The sequence below is a fragment of the Pyrus communis genome, chromosome 10, assembly GCF_041283825.1.
Source record: "Pyrus communis isolate YQ-2024b chromosome 10, ASM4128382v1, whole genome shotgun sequence".
Taxonomy (NCBI): domain Eukaryota; kingdom Viridiplantae; phylum Streptophyta; class Magnoliopsida; order Rosales; family Rosaceae; genus Pyrus; species Pyrus communis.
The window spans coordinates 7,235,439-7,257,267 of NC_142574.1; the positions used below are offsets into that span (position 1 = coordinate 7,235,439).

General features: G+C 36.7%; 4 protein-coding genes and 1 long non-coding RNA gene across 10 annotated transcripts; 3 read left to right on the forward strand and 2 right to left on the reverse strand.

Moving 5' to 3' along the window:
* Nucleotides 1–2: 2 nt before the first annotated feature.
* On the forward strand, nt 3–1,620 carry AAK6 (P-loop containing nucleoside triphosphate hydrolases superfamily protein). Of its 2 annotated transcripts, none has more exons than XM_068468368.2 (3): nt 3–142; nt 834–1,213; nt 1,314–1,620. In XM_068468368.2, the coding sequence occupies exons 2-3, from the start codon at nt 882–884 to the stop codon at nt 1,501–1,503; spliced, it is 522 nt and encodes a 173-aa protein (XP_068324469.1). In that variant the 5' UTR covers nt 3–142; nt 834–881; the 3' UTR covers nt 1,504–1,620. The 2 variants fall into 2 exon arrangements, with proteins under 2 accessions (XP_068324469.1, XP_068324470.1); XM_068468369.2 differs by having other exon boundaries at nt 68–142; nt 871–1,213.
* Nucleotides 54–15,732, forward strand: LEW1 (Undecaprenyl pyrophosphate synthetase family protein). Of its 2 annotated transcripts, none has more exons than XM_088677650.1 (8): nt 54–142; nt 12,746–12,797; nt 13,083–13,353; nt 13,466–13,527; nt 13,874–14,066; nt 14,161–14,257; nt 15,224–15,306; nt 15,541–15,732. In XM_088677650.1, the coding sequence occupies exons 2-8, from the start codon at nt 12,750–12,752 to the stop codon at nt 15,546–15,548; spliced, it is 762 nt and encodes a 253-aa protein (XP_088533776.1). In that variant the 5' UTR covers nt 54–142; nt 12,746–12,749; the 3' UTR covers nt 15,549–15,732. The 2 variants fall into 2 exon arrangements, with proteins under 2 accessions (XP_088533776.1, XP_068323493.2); XM_068467392.2 differs by lacking the exon at nt 54–142 and adding an exon at nt 11,743–12,106.
* LOC137729305 (mediator of RNA polymerase II transcription subunit 32) lies at nt 4,402–8,682 on the forward strand. 4 transcript variants are annotated; one of them, XM_068468208.2, is made up of 3 exons: nt 4,402–4,589; nt 6,522–6,973; nt 7,696–8,138. In XM_068468208.2, the coding sequence occupies exon 2, from the start codon at nt 6,539–6,541 to the stop codon at nt 6,971–6,973; it is 435 nt and encodes a 144-aa protein (XP_068324309.1). In that variant the 5' UTR covers nt 4,402–4,589; nt 6,522–6,538; the 3' UTR covers nt 7,696–8,138. The 4 variants fall into 4 exon arrangements, with proteins under 4 accessions (XP_068324309.1, XP_088533778.1, XP_068324311.1 ...); XM_088677652.1 differs by lacking the exon at nt 7,696–8,138 and adding an exon at nt 8,394–8,682 and having other exon boundaries at nt 4,410–4,589; nt 6,522–6,981; XM_068468210.2 differs by lacking the exon at nt 7,696–8,138 and adding an exon at nt 8,394–8,682 and having other exon boundaries at nt 4,410–4,589.
* LOC148693450 (uncharacterized) lies at nt 4,421–6,534 on the reverse strand. The gene is made up of 2 exons (XR_015952226.1): nt 5,404–6,534; nt 4,421–5,116 (listed from the first exon to the last, which is right to left on the reverse strand). It is a non-coding gene; the product is annotated as an uncharacterized LOC148693450 (long non-coding RNA).
* Nucleotides 15,733–16,736: 1,004 nt separating the features above from the next.
* LOC137730144 (putative polyol transporter 1) lies at nt 16,737–19,121 on the reverse strand. The gene is made up of 3 exons (XM_068469210.2): nt 18,699–19,121; nt 18,245–18,591; nt 16,737–18,149 (listed from the first exon to the last, which is right to left on the reverse strand). The coding sequence occupies exons 1-3, from the start codon at nt 18,847–18,849 to the stop codon at nt 17,085–17,087; spliced, it is 1,563 nt and encodes a 520-aa protein (XP_068325311.2). The 5' UTR covers nt 18,850–19,121; the 3' UTR covers nt 16,737–17,084.
* Nucleotides 19,122–21,829: the final 2,708 nt, after the last annotated feature.

Below are 21,829 nucleotides of genomic sequence, written 5' to 3' on the forward strand. Positions count from 1 at the left end.
ACCAATTTACCCTTACTTCCGTGCTCTCACTTTTCTCTATATATCTTGTTTTTCCAAGCTTGATAAATCATCACCGATTCTGCAAATTGGGATTTAGGGTTCGTAGCTTCCTCCTCAAAGCTTCACTCCCCTACTCCTTCAGGTATCGTTAATCTACCTATTCTTCTTTGATATTTTGTTTTTATTTATTTATTTTTTTTTTCTTATCCGTAATTAGGGGTTTAGTTAAGATTCAATTTTAGGTTTGATTGGTGGCTTAATTGGGGTTTATTAAGCTTAATCGTGATAAGCATGAAAACAATTTCCCCCTTTCATTTGTTTTACATATTCCCTTGTATATTTGTTGCTCAGAAGCATGAATTTTGGAATCTTTTTTATTTGTTCAAATTTTGGGTTTCTTCCGGAAGTTTGAATTTAAATTCAAGAAAACTTTAACAAAAAGCTCCGGTACTGTTTAATTTAACGAAAAACTACTTTTTTACACAAAAAAGTCAATTATGGTATTATTCACTTTACCCTTGTTAAAACTTAACAATTTTCATTAGTTTTCCTTAAATTTAACTGTTTGTGGGTTTCTTTTTTGTTTAGGTTTCAAGTTCTGACTATTACACCACTGGCTATAGCTCTGTTATGTTTAGTAACAAATGGGTTTCTCGTTGAGTTGGTGTGCTGAGACTATAAGATTGCTTGTGTTGGTTTTTGAAGATTTGAAAGTGCTATTATGAATTATTTGCAGCTTTATGATTTTGTCAACGAGATAGTTGTTGTGTTGCGAATCTTGTCACTGTATTTATCTATAGGACTAAAAAATGTTATCGTTAATTATGTATTAGGTTATCCGCCTCTAATCTAGGCTTTGCCCTCGAGCAGACTAGAGAGTCATGGTGAGGACAAGGCCAAACATATTGGTGACGGGCACGCCAGGAACAGGGAAGACAACAACATCGTCCGCCTTAGCGGAGGCAACGCAGCTCCGCCACATCAATGTGGGTGATTTGGTGAAAGCGAAGAATCTTCATGACGGCTGGGATGATGAGCTAGACTGTTACGTCATCAATGAAGACCTGGTGTGCGATGAGCTTGAGGATACAATGGAAGAAGGAGGGAACATAGTGGACTACCATGGTTGCGACTTCTTCCCCGAGAGATGGTTTGATCTTGTGGTTGTGCTTCAGACTGACAACACTGTCTTGTACGACCGTTTGACTCGAAGGTAGGTTTTTGGTTCACTCTTTCTTTTCTGTTTTATTTCCTTCATGTGGACAACCGTGTGTTTACGAGTGTCCCGTTTTGTGGATTTTTGGACGTGACAGAGGGTATTCGAATTCGAAGCTCTCCAACAATATTGAATGTGAAATATTTCAAACTCTGCTCGAGGAGGCAAAAGAGAGCTACCCTCAAGATATCGTGATTCCTTTGAAGAGTGATAGCATTCAAGACATTTCGACAAATCTGTCTACTTTGACGGACTGGGTCAGGAGGTGGCAACCATCATCAACTTAGTTTCCCATATCGTAGTTTTTCCTTGAAACTGCTTGCTGCGTCAAGATTTTGATATGTATTTTCCTTGTACCATCTTCCTTGTCAGTTTTACCATTATGTGATGTGAGATTCTCCGCATTTCCCGCTGTCCATTTTCACATTGTGTTGGACTGCCCTTGTTCTATCAAAACCATATCCTAACTTGGATTACCTTAGGGCCGCGATTGTTTGGCTGGAATCCATGATTGCCTTAGGGCTGCATTTGTATGGCCGGAATCCATGATTACCTTGGGGCCGCGATTGTTCGGCCGGAAGGCCCGGAACCCATGACTGGAGTGGGAGTTGGTTTCTCATTCTACAGCGCCGAAGTGTAATGTTTGTTTAAATATAACAGGAAATGGTGTCGGTTTCCCGTTCCAGTAAAGTGCGATTCGCCATTTGGAGTTTGCAGGTCTCAAAGCTGGAAAGTGAAAGTGAAAACTCAATGGGGCATTTTCCCAATGCATGGTTCAATTGAACTGCCGCGATGTTATCCGGAAGGACCAAAATTGCTCCATGAATACTGTGATCTTGCTGTACGTAGTTTGGATTAGGGTGTTCAATGTTTGAACTTGATCGAACAAAGAAACAGTTGAAGGCTGTGTTTGTTTGGTGAGGGGATTTCAATGTCACAAACCCATTGAGACCAAGTTGGTAAGATATCACCAAATGGAGTCCACTTTTGCTTCCCATCTTATTAATTATCGTTTGATGAAGTTTGACTCAAGTTATTTACTACACAAATCTCAAAAGTTAAACTTATCTAATATCATTAGGAAACATTTTTTTAGCTAAAATGATTATTGAGATTGACATAATTTTTTACTTTGTTCTCTGATATTTAAAATTGGCAGAACTAGTTCTAAGTTTGGTCCACTGTTTATTAAGTTGAGGGTATTTTTGTCATTATGGTCCTTATCTAACATAGATTTTTCATGGAATAATCAAAATAATTGCTGGTGGACAAACTTAGGAACCATTTCTATTCATAGATTTCAAATCACATGAACTAAATTAAGGAGTTATAATAATCTCAAAGACCATTTTGGCTAACAAGCCTTATAAAAAATCTAATCATAAATGTCATGTAGGTAGTTAACAAAAGCGAGATTTCCTATATGTTGAGGACCCTTTTGAAATTTTTGAAAAAATTAAAGACTAATTTGAAATCACACCAAAATATTAAGGAATTTTGGATACTTAATTCTTAGAAGAAGAAGAAAAAAAAAAAAAAAAAAACCCACCTATATGGCCCAAAAAAATAAAATTCTTATAGTTTCTCATAAGAAAGTCGCATATTTTGCCAAATAGCTTGGGTTGTCGAATTTTAAAAGCAGAGGCTTATTTTTAAGAGACTTTTAAATAAAAGTTTTCAGTATTGTTCATTTTAACGAAAAATCATATTTTTACACTAAAAAGTTAATAATGGTACTATTTACTTTATAATTTATTTTGTCATTTTCGTTAAAACTCAAAGTCTCAAGCTCTTTTCATTAGTTTTCCTTATTTTTAATCAACATGAAATTTGATTTTAATCTCACTTTATTTTTTAAAATTTAAAATTTGCCACTTTATTTCATGAAATTCCAAATTCGCTATACGCTGTCGTATAAGTGAGAGGTTAAATCTACCCTTTTCTTTTTAGTGTAAATAATATCGTTTAATTGTTAAAAAAAGAGTCAAATATACTGACGTGGATTAGAAAATGGACACATGACCTTCATATGAAAAAGGCTCTTTAGCCAAAATGGTCTCTGAGATTTGCATAACTCCTCACTTTGGTCCCTGATATTTCAAATCAATAGAAGTGGTCCTTGAGATTGTCCACCATCCATCATTTTGGTACTTCTGTTAAAAACTCTGTTAAGTGTCCCGGGCCTCTTGACCGGAAGTTTGGGCAAATTTGAAAGCTTCGTAACTCAATCGTTTCTTAACCAAATTCGACCCATAATATATCAAAATGAAGATAGGAAAGTATAGAATAAAATTATATCTATTTAGAAGCCTAATGATTGATAGAGATGGTCGGAAAATAGCCTCAAAGTTGACTGGTCCGAAAGGAAAACTGGATTTAGAAGCCTAATGATTGCTAGATAAGGAAAACTGGAAAACTAGCCAGAAATTGGGCAAACTTTAAATGTTCATGACTTCTTCAATATTCAACGAAATCAAGTGATTCAAAAACGAAAATCATACTTCTCGATGAGAAGAAGAGAATAGTACCTTTTTCAGTAGTTAAATCGCCGTGGTTTGGCCGGAAAATGGCTCAAAATTGGCTAACTCAAGACAAGATAGCCACTTTCGAGCCATTTTCCGGCCAAACCACGGCGAGTTAGCCATTAAAAAATGTACCATTATCTTCATCTCGTCGAGAAGTATGGTTTTTGTTTTTGAATCACTTCATTTCGTTGAGTATTGAAGAAGTTATGAATGTTTAAAATTTGCCCAGTTTTTGGCGAGGTTTTCAGTTTTCCTTCGGACCAGCCAACTTTGAGGCTATTTTCCGACAATCTGCAGAAACCATTGGGTTTCCAAATAGTAAAATCTTATTCTACACTTTTCTATCTTCATTTTGATATATTATGGGTCAAATTTGGTTAAGAAACGATTGAGTTACGAAACTTTGAAAATTATCTAAACTTCCGACCAAGAGCTCTGGGACACTTAATAGAGTTTTTAATGGAAGAACCAAAATGATGGATGGTGGACAATTTCAGGGACCACTTCTATTGATTTGAAATCTTAGGGACCAAAGTGAGAAGTTATGCAAATCTCAGAAATTATTTTAGCTAAAAAGCCTATGAAAAATCAGAAATAAAGCAGATCTGAACGAATTTTGAGTTTCGAAAATAATACGTGGCTTTTATGAAGTTTCAAGGGCAAAAGTAGGATTAAAAACGAGTTTTATGTTTGAAAGCTAAAAAATAAGTTCGTCTCTCCCTATAGCCCATCGAATCCAAGCCCTCTTCATATCTTCTGAATTTCTTTGTTTCTTCTTCTCAGTTGTAAATATTTCCGCCTCTTCGAATTTCTGAATCTTCAATAACAATCGGCAGCTTCCTCACCAGGTAATGTCATTTCTTTCAATTTCGTTGTTCAGGGTTTAGTATGTTTTGTATTTTTTGCCGAGATTGTATGATGTTTTACTTTTCCCAGCTTTTGTGTTGAATCATATCCACTTTATTATCGTTTAATCCGTTGAAAGCTCTATGATTTTCTCGTATCTAATTTTTGTGAGTATTTGTGCACATTAGTATAATGGCAGTAGCAGCACAACTCATTGATGATCAAAGTCTCTGATCCCATTGTTTGAACAAGTTTTTTGTTTTTGCTTAATTTTTTTCGATCCATTTGAAATGGAAAAATTGGGATTTTTCAAACAGAGAATTAAAAGTAAGAAAATGGGGTGTTTCGATTTTTGTGTATTTCTCTTCCAAATACAAATGATAAAGAGGTCTTCTTTCGGATATAAATAATTGCACTTTCGCTTAAACACCAATTAATAATGTCTTCAATTCTTAATCCCACCCCCTAGAGATATCAAAATAGCATTTCGAATTTACTGGTAATTATTAACATTTGAGTTTAAATTCTTCTTAGATGTCACATCCCGGCCCGGGCCCTACAACAACCCGAGCCCGACTCCACCGTAGCACGATATTGTCCGCTTTGGGCTTATCATTCCCTCACAATTTTATTTTTGGAAACTCACGAGCAACTTCCCAGTGGGTCACCCATCATGGGATTGCTCTAGCACCCTTCTCGCTTAACTTCAGAGTTCCTACGGAACTCGAAGCCAGTGAGCTCCCAAAAGGTCTCGTGCTAGGTAGGGATGAGAATATACAATTAAGGATCACTCCCCTAGGCGATGTGGGATGTTACATTAGATCTCTATGGGACTTGCTTTGTATTTTTGTCGAAGAAGGGATTGAATTTTTATTTTTATTTGGAGGAAATGGGGAAGCTTTGAGGTGAGGATGAATAAGGAAGTCAGGAGTGTTGAGCTGTAGTGGATTTGCGCGGAAATTGTTGCATTTATAAAATAGTTTTTTGACCCTTATATCCAGGGTTTGGATACGAAATACCTTGTTGCTGTATATTTTCACAAACTTATTGACATGTTGGTATGTCATATGTCAAAGTATAGGTACACGAGGATGATTCGTTGGTCTGTATGTAAAATAGTTGTGATTAGGTTAAACTTTGGCTTCTGATGTTCCTTTACTTTTTTAAAGGTGTTCTTTGTTACTCTATTGGTAGGACTCTGATTCGGTGATCTAATTACTCAATTCCTTGCTATTCTATTCATTGATCTGTATGCGCAATAGCCTGTATTCATTTTATGTAGTTAATGGTGTACTAACCATGCTTGGTACATAGCTTGGAACATAAAATTGGGGATCTTATAACAGATCTGGTGGCATAAAAGAAAGCTGCTATTACTTTAGCCTTTTCCTTGTTGAGTCCTGCTTGGGTAAGGTTGTCTGAATATTGTGTCATGTTATACGTTTTGACGATAAGACTGTAAATGTAAGACATGTAACATGAAACATTATTGACTGTCGTTGGTTTTGCTGAATAATGTGTCATTTCTCGAAGTATGTGTGGAAACCCCCATAAAAGGAAGCATCATTGACTATCCTCTTTTTATTAGGTTGCTTTTCTGTTTAATTTTATGAGATTTGTGAATGTTGATCGGTCTTTGTATGTTACCATCATATTGTAAAATGTTTTCCTTTTTGAATTTAGTTTCTGCATTTAATGGACTTTGTTATTTGAATGTATGCAATGTAAACCCAGGTTTGAAGTGACATAGGATTTGTGATTTAACACGAAATTCTTGTTCAAATTATATAGATAAAAAGAGATTAAATTAAAGATTTTTTTTTTTTTTTCTCTTTCATTGTATTGTTGTTTCAGCATGAGTATAAAGTGAGAAGTAAATTATTAGCTTCCCTCAGTAGTTCATAATTTCCTAACATTTGTACTATATTCATTAGGAAGTACGAGCCTCAAAATGGACAGCATTGTAGATTCCCTAAATAGTGCATACCAAGAGTTCGTTGTTGCAGCAGCTAATGTGCTCGAATCCAAGGAAACTTCTGGTGGCCAGAAAACAGCAGCCACGGATGCTGCTCTTGAGAATTTTAAGCAGAAGTGGGAACTTTTCAGAGTCACTTGTGATCAAGCGGAGGAGTTTGTGGAGTCTGTGAAGCAAAGGATTGGCTCAGAGTGCCTGGTGGATGAGGCAACTGGCTTGGTGGCTGGGAAGTCTGGGCACAGCACAACTGGTCTGCCACCCATTAGTGCGGTTCGGTTGGAACAGATGAGTAAAGCAGTTCGATGGCTTGTTATAGAACTTCAACATGGCTCTGGAACTGCTGCTGGTACGGCACATTCTCATCCGTCAACTCCTTTTGATGGTAGATTCTCTGAAGATTCAGCTCAATAGGTATGAAGGTGATTTGATTTCTTACCCTGTATTGAGAGAAGATAATAGGATTCATTGGATGCATTTTTCCGAGCACAATATTGACCATCCCTTCCAAATGATTTTGAATGTAGCTTTTAGGTTTTGCTACTTCCTAATTTCCTTGTGTAATTAGGTTGTACTGCATTGGCTCTTTTAATAAACTTAGTACTTAAGTAATGGTGGGGAAGACACAAGAATTGGTCATTGAAAGTTATGCGTATCAGATGTGCAGACATTAGCTCACCTAAATCATCATGATATTTGTTCTCGTTTTTGTATGTAAACATGTAGGCATGCAATCTCTCTGAAGTAGGTGCCTCACTATTTATTGTATTGGCGGCTGCTGTAGATCTATTTCTATATCTACACAACCTGAAAATTGTTGTTTCTAAATGAATCTGTTGTATATTTGTGTTTCAAATTCTTTCATCAAAGACAACTGTTGGGCGTACAATTTCGAATGGAAAGTCGAAAATTTATATATCTGGTATTTCTTAGTCAGTTCAAACCTCTTGTATGCTTAAATCTTTCTATCAATCCATTTTCTTTGTTATGCATACAATTGTAAATGATTGAGGATTTCAAAAACTGCTAAAACTCGGTTTATCTTAAAATGTCTGTTCTTTTGTGCTCTGACATTTAGTTGAGTAATACTATATACTAGAAGGATTGGTACTGAGTGTTTTGTTTTGCGACATTAGAGCAAAGGAGAACTGATATACTAAAGCTAGCAAGAGACTGTTCTGTCTATGGGCATGGCCGTTGGCAATGCGAATATTGTAATACATTAAAGCAAGCTGAGAAAACAAGCTTCCGTGTCCAGCGTTTGGATGATATGCAGTGTCGTGAATTCGGCAGTGATATGAGGTTCCTTGTCCATGTTTTTCTGCCTTCTGCTATTCGGTTGATAAAGGCTTTCCTTAGAGTCATAGAGCTGCCATTTCTTGCCTAATGTATTGTTACACACCGACAGGGAGTATTTGTTTTGGAGTTTTCTTTTTGTAACAGTCGGGCAAGAGCCGCGAACAGCAACTAATGCTTTGTTTATAGCACATTTTCCCTTTTATGTCATTTGTTTTCTTTGTAATTTTTGTGGGTTTAGCTACATGGAGTTTCAGATCAACCAGATGCTGAAGTTGATGCATTATGCTTTGTGATTTGTTTCATCAGTGGGGGCTTTTGGGGAGTCAAACTTGAATTTTATTTTTAACGTTAGGAAGAGAAGTATCATTAGATCGAAAGGCGGATTAATAGTTTTTAAAGTCGAATTGCACCAATCACCAAATTTGAAGTATGGTGGGTGATGAGTCGATATTATACTATATATTTTACCCTAATTTTAGTATTAATTTATTAGTTAGGTAGAATTTTGATACTTTGTTATATATTTTCAATGTAGGATATTGGATTTCCTCTCGAGCAAAAAGTGATCAAAATGATGAATTTTGGAGTGATTCTAATTGGAGGATGTTCGTGTGCTTTTCAAGATGATTGTATCAAAATTCCAGATTTTTCTACCAAGTCGTTTGACTGTGGTGATCAAGGGCAGAGCCAGGATTTTTTCTTGGGTGGGCTAGTTGAAAATAATACCATAAAATTATATGTTTATTTCTTTTGCTTATATAAAATTATATATTAATCAATATAAAAGAACAACAATATAATATAAACTATTTTCAAAATCATAATCCTAACCAATAAATTCAAGGACCATATAAATAATTGACCTACTAATTAAATAAAGAGATTAAGAACGTACCAAAGGTGACATTCATTGGAAAATTGCAACGGAAAGTCAAGAATTGAGGAGATAGGGATTTAATTGTGTATTTAAAGAACTTTATTAATCTTTTCTTGAGTAAGAAGCACAGAAACTAAATTACATAGGGTAAATGGTCTTTTTCTTTAAAGAATAGAATAAAGGGGGACTGAAGATAGAACTAATTTATAATTTTTATTAGAAAATGTATTATTTACTACCTCTCCTCTACTAAATATACATTAAATAATGATCTGTATTGAAATTGAGTAGGCTATAAGCATGAGTTTACAAAAGAATAGTTCTATTCACAAACCCATTTTACTTCCAACACAGCCTTATTAATATTTTGTTAGTGATCATGTTCAATTCATTCGATCTGAACAACCGGCAATTAAGAGATGTGTGTAAGAAGTAAAAATGAGTGTATGGATAACACTACCCTTACAGAAAACATTCCTGGGCTACAGCCCACCTTAGCCTTGTGGGTGGCTACGCCATTGGTGGCGATGAAATAAAGGCCCAGTGCGCAGCTTTTCCAGATTGACGTTTTTGGACGTTTTGAGTATTTTGGAAGTCAAGATGGCTTATTTTGAGGAAGATTCCTTCTGAGAATTTGTAGGGGATGTCTTTAGCTTTCTAAAGAGACCTTTTGGGACCAAATCGGAGTTGATTTGACCAGTCAAGAGTGTGATTTTCTAAGAACTCCGAATTCTAGTTCAAATAGGAAACCTTTTATTTTCTATTTTATCATTTAATTATGTTTCCTAGTTTTATTCTAAGACCTTTTCAAGGTAGGGTTTTATTTTCTAGTAGTATAAATAAGGCTTGTTAGCCCATTAGGGTTCTCTAGGCAACATTGGAGGAGAACGCACACACTATTCTAGAGGGTTTTTGAAGTTTATTTTCTAAGTGTTTTCTATCTTTTTTCTATCTCAATAAAATTCCTTTTGTTTTATGGTTGTTTGTAACTAATTTCCGTTTGCTAGGGCGATGCCTGGAGTCTTAGCATGAATATGTAGTTTTTATTTAATTGCTTATGATATTATGCATGCATGCTTTGAATTGTTAATCACTGTGCATTAAACTTTCTCTATATCTTAATTCTTAGTTACTATTAGAATGTTTAGATAAGTAATCGGATGCAATTCGATCGGAATACCACCGGGGGATTGAGTATTGCCTCTTGTGATTGATAGTTGTAATTTCACCTAGGATGAATACTACGTCTTACGGGTTGCATGGTTTTTCAAAGGGTTTTCACAAAGCTTAATGAGTCATGCATGTTTATATTTGCTATGAATACCACAGACGGATTGCATGTTTGATATACGTTCTAGCTTGAATACCACGAGTAGAATATGCATTAGGAAAACATAGCCTTCAAAGTTGCATGGGTAATTCATAAGTAATTGATAAATCTACATATGATTGTTAAGGGACGGTGGAACCTTAGGCTTTTACAATTTGGTTTTCAAAACTATTTCCTTTTGTTTTCTTTACTTTGTCAAGTTATTTATTTGTTTTAATTTAAAATTCGTTTTTAATATTCTAGGTCATAAAATCAACTTTTTCCAAACTTTGTTTTCAATAATTAATTAGGAGTTGGTTTTAAACATAAATTATTCATTCAATCCCTGCGAAAGTGACCTTGCTTGAGCCGTTTATACTACAATTACCTTGTTCTCTTGCAAGTATTTTGTGTGTTTTTATCCCTATTTTTGAAGGTGGTAAAAATACCTATTAGTGTGGAAGAAATGAAAAACTTAAAGTCCTCGGATTATAGTAAAACTTATCCATTTTAATTCTCTCAAATGGTAGAATTAGAAGGAATGAGTTTCTTTCCTGTCTAATCTACTAATCAGTTATTTACCGGATTGAAGAAGAATACTTTAGTCACTAGTTCACACTTTCGTACTTGTTCTTGCACTTAATTTTTTTTTTCTTTAACAACCGATATTATCTAAGGGAGAGGTGGTAGATATAGTCTCATAATGCACTAGTAATAATGTGGTTCAAATTCATTTTTGGCGAGAATCAAACCTAATACTTCTCACTTACAAGTAAAGAGGAATACTACTAAACCGTAGTATGACATTTTCCTAGTCTCTTTAACCAAAGAACTATTCACTTTCATCTCCAATATACACTGAAATTAAAAAATTATTTATTTCAATCCAATTCAAAATACTAAACAAGGATGTAGGCGGTATTATAATAAGAACTCTTATGTTCTAGCAAAAGTACATATAATTGTGCCACGTACCATATGAAAGATCATGGGGCCGTGTCTTATTGTTGTTTTTCTAGACGATTCTAGCAACACGTTTCCATAAGCGTAATCAGAATAAAAAATAGAATTAAATTTAATTATCGAATACTTTGATGTTTCTCAAATATTAGGAAATAAAAAAATTGGTAAAACTCACATAAATTTTGAAATTTAACTCCAAAATTTGGAGCAATTAGACTCCCAGTTTGGTAGTATTTGAATTTCAGATTGTTGAGGTAATCCAGAATGTACCCTAATTTATTTCTAAAATTTCAAGATTGCCTTTCATATTAACCCATCAAAACCCTTTGGACATCTTAAGTTTTTCATACCTGTCACACTTTTTCTTAGTGTGTTTGTGAAACAAAAAAGCAATTTGAGTTTCTTTATACTTTGATATTATACATAAAATTGTATTACAACAAGTGGCATATAAATTATTTGATTCGATACAAGAGTATTTTAGTAATCATATTGATTTATATTTCAAATAGTTTTGTGAAATCTTTACTATTTGTATTCCAATTTCAAAACATTTTTAATAATTACATTTTATGAAAATTTGAATTTTAATTCTCGTAAATTTAACTCTTTTTCAATCCAATTATTTCAATTTAGAAATCTTCGTTGCCTTTCATTCTCTGAAGCAGATATTCATTAATTAATATATATTTTAATTCCACTTATATTTTAAAAAAATTATCATCTCAAAAGCTGTTGGACGGCACAAAAGACCTGAACAGAAAAAAAGCCGGAATTTACGTGAACCAAAAAAAAAATCATGTACAAGTGTGAAACATGACAATCCACAAATTCCACATCAAAACCCAGCAACCACAAATCGTCTACCCAAAATCCCAGCGCGCGCGCGCGCGCGCACACACACACACATCCTCTGGGTTCGGTTCTCCGATCATCCTCTATATATTGATGAAGCTTCAGTTTGCTTCCACACAGCAGCTTCTCACTTTCCTCTCTGAGTCTTGTTTTTTCCAAGCTTGATAAATCATCACCGATTCTGTAAATTGGGATTTAGGGTTCGTAGCTTCCTCCTCAAAGCTTCACCCTCCTACTCCTTCAGGTATCGTTAATCTACCTATTCTTCTTTCCTATTTTGTTTTTATTCATTTATTTTTTCTAATTGGGAATTCGGGGTTTAGTTAAGATTCATTTTTAGGTTTGATTTGTAGCTTAATCCTGATAAGCATGAATTTTAGATTTTTTTATCTGTTCAAATTTTGGGTTTCTTCCCGAAGTTTGAACTTGCTTGAATGTATTGTTATATCGAAATGACGGCAAAACAATAAAATTCTGCCCAAAGTTTATCAGGATTTTTAGTTTAGAAAGATGTTAGCTTCGAGATTGAGCCCGCTATTCATCCAAAACATGAACGCGGGAGTTAAGGGAGCACATAATCACGGAAACCCATCTTAGTCAAATTCAAGGTCAACTTGATTAGGGTTTCAACCCTTCTAAAATTTTTATGTCATTAAAACTCACATTTCCAATATGAATTTGTAACTCAGTTTGTCAGGCGACATAACCTATTACACAATTTTATAATAGCAATTGATATCGTATTTCAGATAATTAAAGCCATTTTCTTATCCGGAAGCAGATGTTATGGATTTCAGATTAGTCTCTGATTAGATTTATAATAATATTTGGGTTGTTGGGTTTAAGTGGGTTTGAATTGATTTTTGTTTTTCTTTTTTTTCAGAGTTATGGATTTTCAAATGGAAATGCAGAGGGTGTCCTTTTGTGCTGCTCAAGTAAGTCCATATAAGTTTCTTTTGTTTGAAGCTTTATTTTTGGATGACAACTTTGTGTAATTAATATTGTTGCTCTGTCATGTAATTGTAATGTTAATGAGTTTTAATTTAGTTAATAATCTTATGGGATGATTATGAGCGTAAAAAGGACGTGTTCTTTTTCAGAGTGGAATTAATTGTTGTTTTTGGGGGGAACTTTACATGAATATGGCTGATTCATATGCATATTTAAATGCTTACTTTGATGTTAAAGTCAACGTTAATCCTGGGTTGCGGCTGCTGCAGATTGGCAATCTTGGGCTTGTGCTCCTATGGCATATTCTACATCTTTTTGTTAGCATATGGTACTTTCTATTAGATTTAGCTTTTGTGTTCGAAAGCTATCTTATTTCTGGTGGAGTACTCAAGAACTACAAAACCCTTGATTTGGGAAAGCTAAAGTACCTGGCTATTGTGATAGAAAGTGAAGAAGCTTACCAAACTTCAAAAGTTATTGAGCTTCTGCAGTGGCTAGAAGCTATTGGCGTGAAGCGTGTGTGCCTTTATGATACGGAAGGTAATGGTGCTTTCTTATTCTGATTGATGACAGATGCCTTCTACTATTGGTAGGCAACAATGTGATATATGTATTCCAACCTTGGCTAATTCTTCTTCTTTTTTGATCCTAGGAGTTTTGAAGAAATCAAAAGGAGCCATCTTGAATAAACTGAAGAATGCAACAGAATTTGAGGTGCTGTATTCTGTCCCTAAATTACTTCTTGTTCTACATTTTGCCACTTAAATTGTTGAAGTAATTAGCATTCTAAGTGTACCAAGAACCAATCAATTATTTTAATTGTAATATCTCATTTTATTTTTGTACTATATTTTTTAGGTGATGCTTGTATGAACCTGCCACCTTAGTAATTCGTAATTGGTTTATGATGTAGTCCCAGGGGGTTAACTTTATGCAAAGCAGTCTTCTTTTGTGTTTCTTTAATATTATATGATGAGTACTTTGTGTCTTTCACAATGAACATATATTGCATTATGACAAGACCAAAGTTTATAACCAACTTAGCATCCATTATGTGCAGGATGGTGATGAAGGGTTACTTGACCAAAAGCGCATGGCTCTGGAATTTTCGTCGTTCTCTGATGGAAAAGAAGCTGTGACCAAAGCAGCTAACTTACTTTTTGCAAAGTATTTGAAATTGGCCAACTTAGTTGGAGATCACGAAGAGAAAATCTTTACAGAACCTAACATGGACGAGGCACTAAAAGCTATTGGTATGTTTTATTGTCAGTTTCATCAACAGTCAAATTCATGATTACTGAAAAATTTAATTTGACCTTCTGGGTGTTTATGGTATTCTGCTTTCAGGTTGCAGGGGGCCAGACCCTGACCTGCTATTAGTTTATGGACCTGCAAGATGCCACCTTGGTTTCCCTGCATGGAGAATCCGATATACTGAGATCATGTGAGTATTTCTAAGCAAATTGGCGAGATGCATTTAGTTATGTAATTTCCTGTATATGTGCACTTGATATTTACTGAAACTTAAACATGAAGCGATGGTAAGGGAAGGATGGAGTAACCCTTTAACCACACAATAGGCCAGAGCTGAAGAGAATACCTAGTTTTAAGCCTGCTTTTTTGTGTATAATAGATACATATCCATGTGTGTGTGTGTGCGCGCGCAAACGTATTATAGTAATAATAATTTTGTTATAGTCTGTCTATTGGGATTTCCAAGATTTTCGTCTGGTCGACTCTTAACAAAATGTTTGCCCTGTTTAATGAGCATACGAAACTTATGTCAAGGGTTCTTTTCTGCAGTATGTCCTAATTTAAATATCCCAAAAGATTTGTCTGCAAGAGCTACGTAGCTGTAAGTTAGCAGTGGATCTAATTTTATCTCCTGTTTGGTAGGAAATGATTTTTTAAAGAACGAAAAGGGGCCTTAAGGAAATTTCTTATCAGATTCATTGTTAGTGCTTGTCTCTTGCCAGTTTTTTCCTATACCCTGATTAGGAGACCTTTCCATGAGTTTTGTGGGGAGGTGGGTGTCCCATTTGTTTGGTTCCAGGATTTTAACGAGACTAAAGGGCTAGACCCTCCGTTTGCATAATTGGACGCGGAAAGTATTTTTTTTAATTATTTTCTTGGCCTGAAATAACTATTCTAAATAGGGCTGGCAATCACGCTGTCAGTTGTTTCTCAATAGCAATCCTTAACTTAATTTTTCTTATTTTGGGCTGGGTAATCTTTGTCTCTAGGTCATCCATATACAGGCACAGCTGCATGTTAGACTTGCATTTGATTTTATCGTAGACTCAGAAACTTATCTCCTTTGTCTTGTGTGATTCCTTTTTTTTCCCTACATGTATTGACTATTTGCACACATTTTGTTTCTTGAACTGATTGTCCCATATTCGCTTTACAGACACATGGGAGAATTGAAGTGGATGAAATATGGCTCCCTTATTAAAGCCATCTATAGGTTCACTACCGTGCGCCAAAACTATGGTAAGTGGCGTTTGTCTGGATTGTCTAATTAATTATCATCTCTTCTAATAGTTTGAAAATAAACTAATGATTTCATGAGATACTGGACAAGTTTGCAATGGTGCGCTATAACTTCTTGCTGGTTAAAGAAATTGATTTGATTTAGTCGTATGGTTAAATGATAAACACCGAGATCTGACATTGAAATCTTTTAGTATTTGGTTGACATATTGTGTATTGTTGTTGTTCCAACAGGTAAATGACACTGCATTTGGAAGCTCATAGCTCGGATAACCGATCCAAACACGTATGCGTCATACAAGAATTCCACAAGTCCCAGCCTGTTTGCGGTCATAGTTATTTACGTTGAATGTATGTTTTAACGATTGATATGTAAACAGTACTCTCGTTTATGTATAAGATATGCAGTGCGTTATGATCAGTAAATTATTTAGTGATGCCAAGTTCCTACATCCGTCGTCGATATCGAGTTCATTAGTCGCAGTGAGTAACCTGAGTTCATTAACGGATCATCGTAGATTAACGACCATAAACATCGCCTCACAGCATTCACTCTCCAGTTATTTGAGCTTTATTGCTTGCTTTTCAAGCGAGTATTTGCATCTTTTGCGGTATTTCTTATCGGCTGCAAGCATAACCGATGTAAGAAATATAACTAGAGCAAGTACAACTGTACAAGTAATGCCGCTCGTGAATTTTACACCTGAACTCGAGCCCGTACTCAATATGATACGCTACTTGTGCACCCTCTCTCTAAAGAATATGGTACCAAATAACAACCTCCATTAATCAAACAATTTTTTCAATTGTTAGTGCTTAAAACTTGGAAGTTCATGCGTCAAGGTAATTTTTTTTGGCTAAAGTTTAGGGTAGATGCTGGACGAAAGGGAAAGATGAAGGATAAAGGGGATCTATGAAAAAAGAAATCAGCCTCGCACTCTTTTGCATGTCCGTCCGCACTTTAACTGAAAAAAGGTGCAAGTAATAATCGTCAATGGGGAAAACGAATTAGAAGAAGGAACTATAGTAGGGCTAAAGTGATGATTCTTTTATACAAACTACATTGAGGGGGAATTGGAATAGTAGACAATAAATAATTATTTAGATCATGTTCTTAACTACTCGAGTTATAAACTACAGGAAGGAGAATCAAAAACTAAATCTCGATGCAAGGGTACTACAAGCCTCGTGTTTACAAGAAGAACAATCCTTGTATAAACATGCATGTCTAGTTCATTTCATCTTAAATTTATTTCTTTGTTCCATATAAGATCTTTTTATTTAACAAATTAAGAAGATAAGGTGAAGAGTGAGTTTGAGCTACATATCACCGAAACACCAATAAAATTTTGAAAGTAAAAACTTTTATAATGATAAACAGCCATCATTAAGTACATTCAGTAATTAAGCACTGCACTTTTTTGTGTGTATTTTGTTGAAACAATAGAGCTTTTATTAAGTACGGATTGAAACGTTGACATCCGAAACGAAGTACATTGAAAAGCTAAATAGGAGCAATCAAGTCCCAACGACGAACGCCTCCTTTATTGAACACAAAGGGAGGCGACGGAATGAGCAGCCCCGTTGCAAGAACGTTGGGGCATAAGAGAAAACTTAGAACAAAAACTTAGGGCATTCACTTACCAAAATTTTCACACGACACTTGTACTACCTCTCTAATAGAGGAAGGGCCATCAACATGTGTGTCCCATCTCTATTAGAGAGTCGTACAAACGTAAATATGAAAAATATGGTAAGCGTTTTTTGCCCTATTATTCTTAAGCGCTTTGGCTTTTCTCAGCAGCTTCCTTCTTCTTGAGCATGGCATTCGCTTGTCTCCACTTATGGTATTTGCCAAACAAGAGTTCCATATCTTCGAGGCTTCGGCCTTGTGTTTCTGGCAGCATTGTGTAAAAGAACATAAAAGCAATCGAAGACGTTCCGGCATAAAGGAAGAAGGCACCACCGATCGTGATGGCCTTGTACAATGAAAGAAACGTCATGGAGATGACTCCGCTCATCAACCTATTCATGGCCACTCCCATAGCGCACCCTTGCGCGCGCAGCTGCAACGGGTAGATCTCTGAGCTGTAGACCCAGGTGATGGGTCCAAGCCCGATGGAGAAAAACGCAACGTTGGACATTACCATTGCAATGCACAGAGCGATGGCCCATTGGACCTTGCTGTGGGAATGATCGACGACTGTAAGACCCACACCGAGCAACAAGAGAGAGAAGATCATTCCACCCACACTGGTCAAAAGCAAAGGACGACGTCCGAACTTGTCAAGCATAAAGGTGGCGACAAGGATGAAAATGGTCTTGACAATTCCAACGGCTACGGTTGCAAGTAGTTTGTCATTGTAGGAAGTGATTCCAGCCTTCTCGAAGATCCTGGGGCTGTACAACACGACGGAGTCAATACCGGAGGCTTGCTGGAAGAAGTGGATACCAACTCCCACGATCAAAATATGGCGGACAGCTGGGGTGGGCCGAAGGAACAAGTCTTTCCATACGCCTTCACCTTTGCTTTTCTTCGAAACCTGAACGATATCCTCGTTGGACTCTTTTGGGATTCCAGCGGCCTCTTTGATCTCGTCTAGTCTGAGCTCAGCCTCCTCATGGGTAGAAGAAGTTTTGTTCAGGACTTTCCTGGCGTCTCCGAGTCGCCCCTGCATGACGAGCCAGCGTGGTGACTCAGGCATGGCTAGGACGCCGACGGCGAGGAAAAGAGAGGGAACTGCGCCAATGCCGAGCATGATCCTCCAGTTCAAGTGGATCGGGAGCTTGGCCAAGGCATAGTTGGATACGTACCCAAGTAATATACCAACATTAACAAACACCTGCATATTTTGAAACAAATCAAATTTATTGATTATTCATATTTCCTAAAAGTGGATTAATGTATACAATGAGATAACCAAGCAAAAAAACAAACCTCAGGGAAAGATGTGAGGAAGCCACGGAATGAGGCTGGAGAGATTTCGGCTGTATAGACAGGAGCTATCATAAGAGCGTAACCAACTCCAACTCCAGCAATAAATCGGCCGAACATGAGGAAGGCGTAGTTGGGGGCAAATCCCATAAGGAGGGCTCCAGCAAAGAAGATGGCTCCAGAGAGGACAATGGTGTATCGTCGGCCAATCCAATCGGATGTTCTTCCTGCCAAGGCGGAACCGATGAGAGAGTACAGGTTCAGAGTACCGTTGAGGACTTCAACTTGTACGTCGGTGATTTTCAGGTTTTCTTTGATGAAGAGTGACGCTCCACTCATCACACCAATATCTGTATGTAAAAATGAAATCAAGAAAACGTAATAACACACATAAAAAGGAAAAAAAATACCAAAAGAAAAATCCACATGCATGAAGTAAATGGACAATTAAATTTACCATAGCCCAGCAAGATTGAAGTCATTGAAGCCAAAATGGCACAGGCAACAGCGAACTTCTTTGTCTTCGCGGCCTTGGGGGGATCAAAGTCTGCAATAGTCTTCTGGCCTGAGGCTTCAGTATTTTGAGGTTTTTGGTCAGCCATCTCCATTGTTAGAGCTAGCTAGAGATCGATAGACAAATAGACAGACAGAAAACAGAGAGATCACTTGTCAATGAAAGAATTTGCTATTACTCGAGAATTTTATTCATTCACCAAGGTGCTGTTTTTTGTTTTGGGAATAGGATTTGGATCTTTTGTTTTCAGAACACAAGTTCTCAAGTGCTTAACAATTCGCCAGTACTCTGCTAACTTGCGTTTATTTGGATTTGTGATGATTTGTATCTTACGAAGGAAGGTGGGTAAGAACAAAGCTTGCTGATGATATGTCTGCATGCAGGCTCCCCTTATAAACATTCCGAAACGAGTAAGTTACGGACTAAAGCAAAACAAATTCCAACTTTGTGTCGCGAGATCCGTTTTTACAGTTCCGCTGTTGTATGAAGACCAATTGATTTTTTCTTTAACTTACCAAGAAATAGTTTTAATTTTAATGTTTTCTTATATTTTTAATCCAACACCGATTCAAAGGTTACTATTTTGGCAATTAATCATTGATTTACTCATGTAGTGCCAGCGAGGGTTAATTTTGTGCAGAGTATTCTTAATTTTGTGTTTCTTTAATCACATAGATAGATAGCTTTGTGTTTGGGTTAATATTTGAACATTGGGTTTAAGTGAAAGAAAGCCTAAAGATGCCAATTAAAAGGGAATTTGCCCGAAGCCTAGCATCGAGCCCAGAAGTAAATTGAGGCTTTCTCAGCCAAGAGACACAAGTCATGTGTCTACAAGTAAAGCAACAAGTGATAGAGACTAACCTACTATCAGCCAAAGAATACTTTTTAGTGGCATTGCAAGTAAGAAAGGTGATGACTCACTACCCTCCAAATGCTTTCAGACAAGCAAAAGTTACAATAGTCGGGCTAGTTTGCCTATAAAAGGAAGAAGAAGCCCCAGAGACAAGGACACTCAATCAATCAAACAAACAAACATACATAATCTGGAACCACAATAACAACTTAAAGGGCTCTGGACTCTCTTCATTTGTATGTACAAGACCATGAACTAAAAGTCCTTGTTTACAAGGCAAGAAAAAGAATTTAACATGGACTTAACCCATCCACGACAATCCTTTGATAACAAGAAGTTTGACTAACTTGGGGCACAAGTAATCAATTTAAAACACACTTGTTCTACATTTGCTATACTGAGATAGCAGTGGCACGCCTAGCACTTAGTTAGTTTTGATTGTGAGCCTCAAGGCCTACACCTAAGGCCCCACAAAGGCACTTTTCAGAACTAACTTTGTCCTCTTCTTGTAGCACATCAACAAGTAAAAGCCCGACTACACATCCAAAGTGCCGAGGTATGAGGCTCCTTTTCCAGAGAAATCTTTGATAGAACATAGTTTTGGCACACTTAGTGGGACCCAACATACTAGTCTTGTATGCCAAGAAGAAAGAAGAAGGAGAAAACCTTCAGGTGGAACACAGAATACGAACTACCCCAGTGTCTACCAAGATCAAGCTTGACAGCTCATCTAGAAGATTTCCCCTCCCTACGAGGACCAGCCATTCCAAAAAGCTCGACTCTATCTGAGAAGTCAGGAGAAAAGGTGACCAATGAAGTCTTGCAAGCCACCATGATACAAGTAATGAAAACTATGGCAAATATCACTCTGGAAACCAGAGGAGAAGTGCGTAGACTCTATTCCCTAATAGGGAGTCTACAAAGAAGATTAGATCTGGAATACTTTACTCTAAAAAATTGTTATGCCAGGAAAATGATGAGAAAGGCAAGCTCTGAGAAAGAACCAGTTATCCCCCTATTTCCTTTGCTTGAGGAAAAAAGAATAAAGGAAAAAACAAGGAAGGATTTAGAATTAGTCAGCCAGTGTTAGAGGAGATCCTGGAAGCGGAGTTGCCCGACCCCTTATTATTCTCACTAGATATTAGGGGGTATAGTGAGAGAGAAAGAAAGAAGTATGGGATGCCCTAAGTAATCAGAGAATCCAGTGGGAAAGTTGAGTTTACAACCATGGACAAACCTCCTCCTTATAGACCACCACCATTGGTTAATAAAGGAGTAGGGGCCAAGTGGAGAAAGCCCGACCCAAACAAAGAAACTTTCTCGGGCAATGATAGTAGCCCGAAGTGGGAATTCCCTCATACCCCGCCTAATAATACAGCCAATCAGCAACTTAGAGATGAGTTAGCTGAGTTAAGGATGATGGTGGTCCAGAATGCTCAACCTCATGTTCGTCCGTTGTTCAGGATCACCTATCAGAAGCCATATCTTGAGTATATTGATGAGCATAATCCTTTTCCCCTCAACTTCAAGATGCCCGTGTTTCCAAATTTCAGTGGAGAAGATGGTAGTGTATCATCTAGAGATCATATTTTCAAGTTCGCCAATCATTGCATGGCATTTGAAGACAATCCTAATTATAAGTTAAGACTGTTTGGGAATTCGTTGGTTGGCTTAGCATCTTAGTGGTATTCTCTGATGCCCCCCAATTCTATTGCTAACTGGGGGCAAATAAAGATGGCTTTTCATGAACAATTCTACAAAATGGAGCCCAAGATGACTATTAACGATCTAGTCGAGGTGAAGTAATACGAACATGAGTCTACTGAGAACTTCATGATGAGGTTCAGGAAGGCAAGGATGAGATGCCAATTCCCTATCAATCATGCCTAGCTTATTTCCATCGCTCAGAAGGCATTGAGATTACCTTTAAGAAAAATGTTTTATGATGTACAGTTCAATGATATGCAAGAGTTGGTGATTGCTGCTACTAAGTATGAGAAATTATTGATCGAGGAGCAGCAAGTGAAGCACTCCTCTAAAGCACCACCATTCTACAAAAACAAAGTTGCCATTCATCAACTAGAGTTTGAAGGAGGGGAGCCAGAAGGAAGTGATGATCATGAAGGAGAAAGAATTGACATGTGTGATGTGTTATAAACTAGCACTTAAATTAAACCCTCTTATTGACAATTGTAGTAAAGATGAAAGTAGGGATCGTTCT

Bases quoted from the DNA above. Each gene is read 5' to 3' on its own strand.
- AAK6 (XM_068468368.2), top strand. From the start codon at position 882: ATGGTGAGGACAAGGCCAAACATATTGGTGACGGGCACGCCAGGAACA. The intron at 1,214-1,313 runs GTAGGTTTTTGG...TGGACGTGACAG, and splicing joins TACGACCGTTTGACTCGAAG to AGGGTATTCGAATTCGAAGC.
- LOC137729305 (XM_068468208.2), top strand. From the start codon at position 6,539: ATGGACAGCATTGTAGATTCCCTAAATAGTGCATACCAAGAGTTCGTT.
- LOC137730144 (XM_068469210.2), bottom strand. From the start codon at position 18,849: ATGGAGATGGCTGACCAAAAACCTCAAAATACTGAAGCCTCAGGCCAG. The intron at 18,592-18,698 runs GTAAATTTAATT...TTTTACATACAG, and splicing joins TTCAATCTTGCTGGGCTATG to ATATTGGTGTGATGAGTGGA. The intron at 18,150-18,244 runs GTTTGTTTTTTT...CAAAATATGCAG, and splicing joins TCCTCACATCTTTCCCTGAG to GTGTTTGTTAATGTTGGTAT.
- LEW1 (XM_088677650.1), top strand. From the start codon at position 12,750: ATGGATTTTCAAATGGAAATGCAGAGGGTGTCCTTTTGTGCTGCTCAA. The intron at 13,354-13,465 runs GTAATGGTGCTT...TTTTGATCCTAG, and splicing joins GTGCCTTTATGATACGGAAG to GAGTTTTGAAGAAATCAAAA. The intron at 14,067-14,160 runs GTATGTTTTATT...TTCTGCTTTCAG, and splicing joins CGAGGCACTAAAAGCTATTG to GTTGCAGGGGGCCAGACCCT.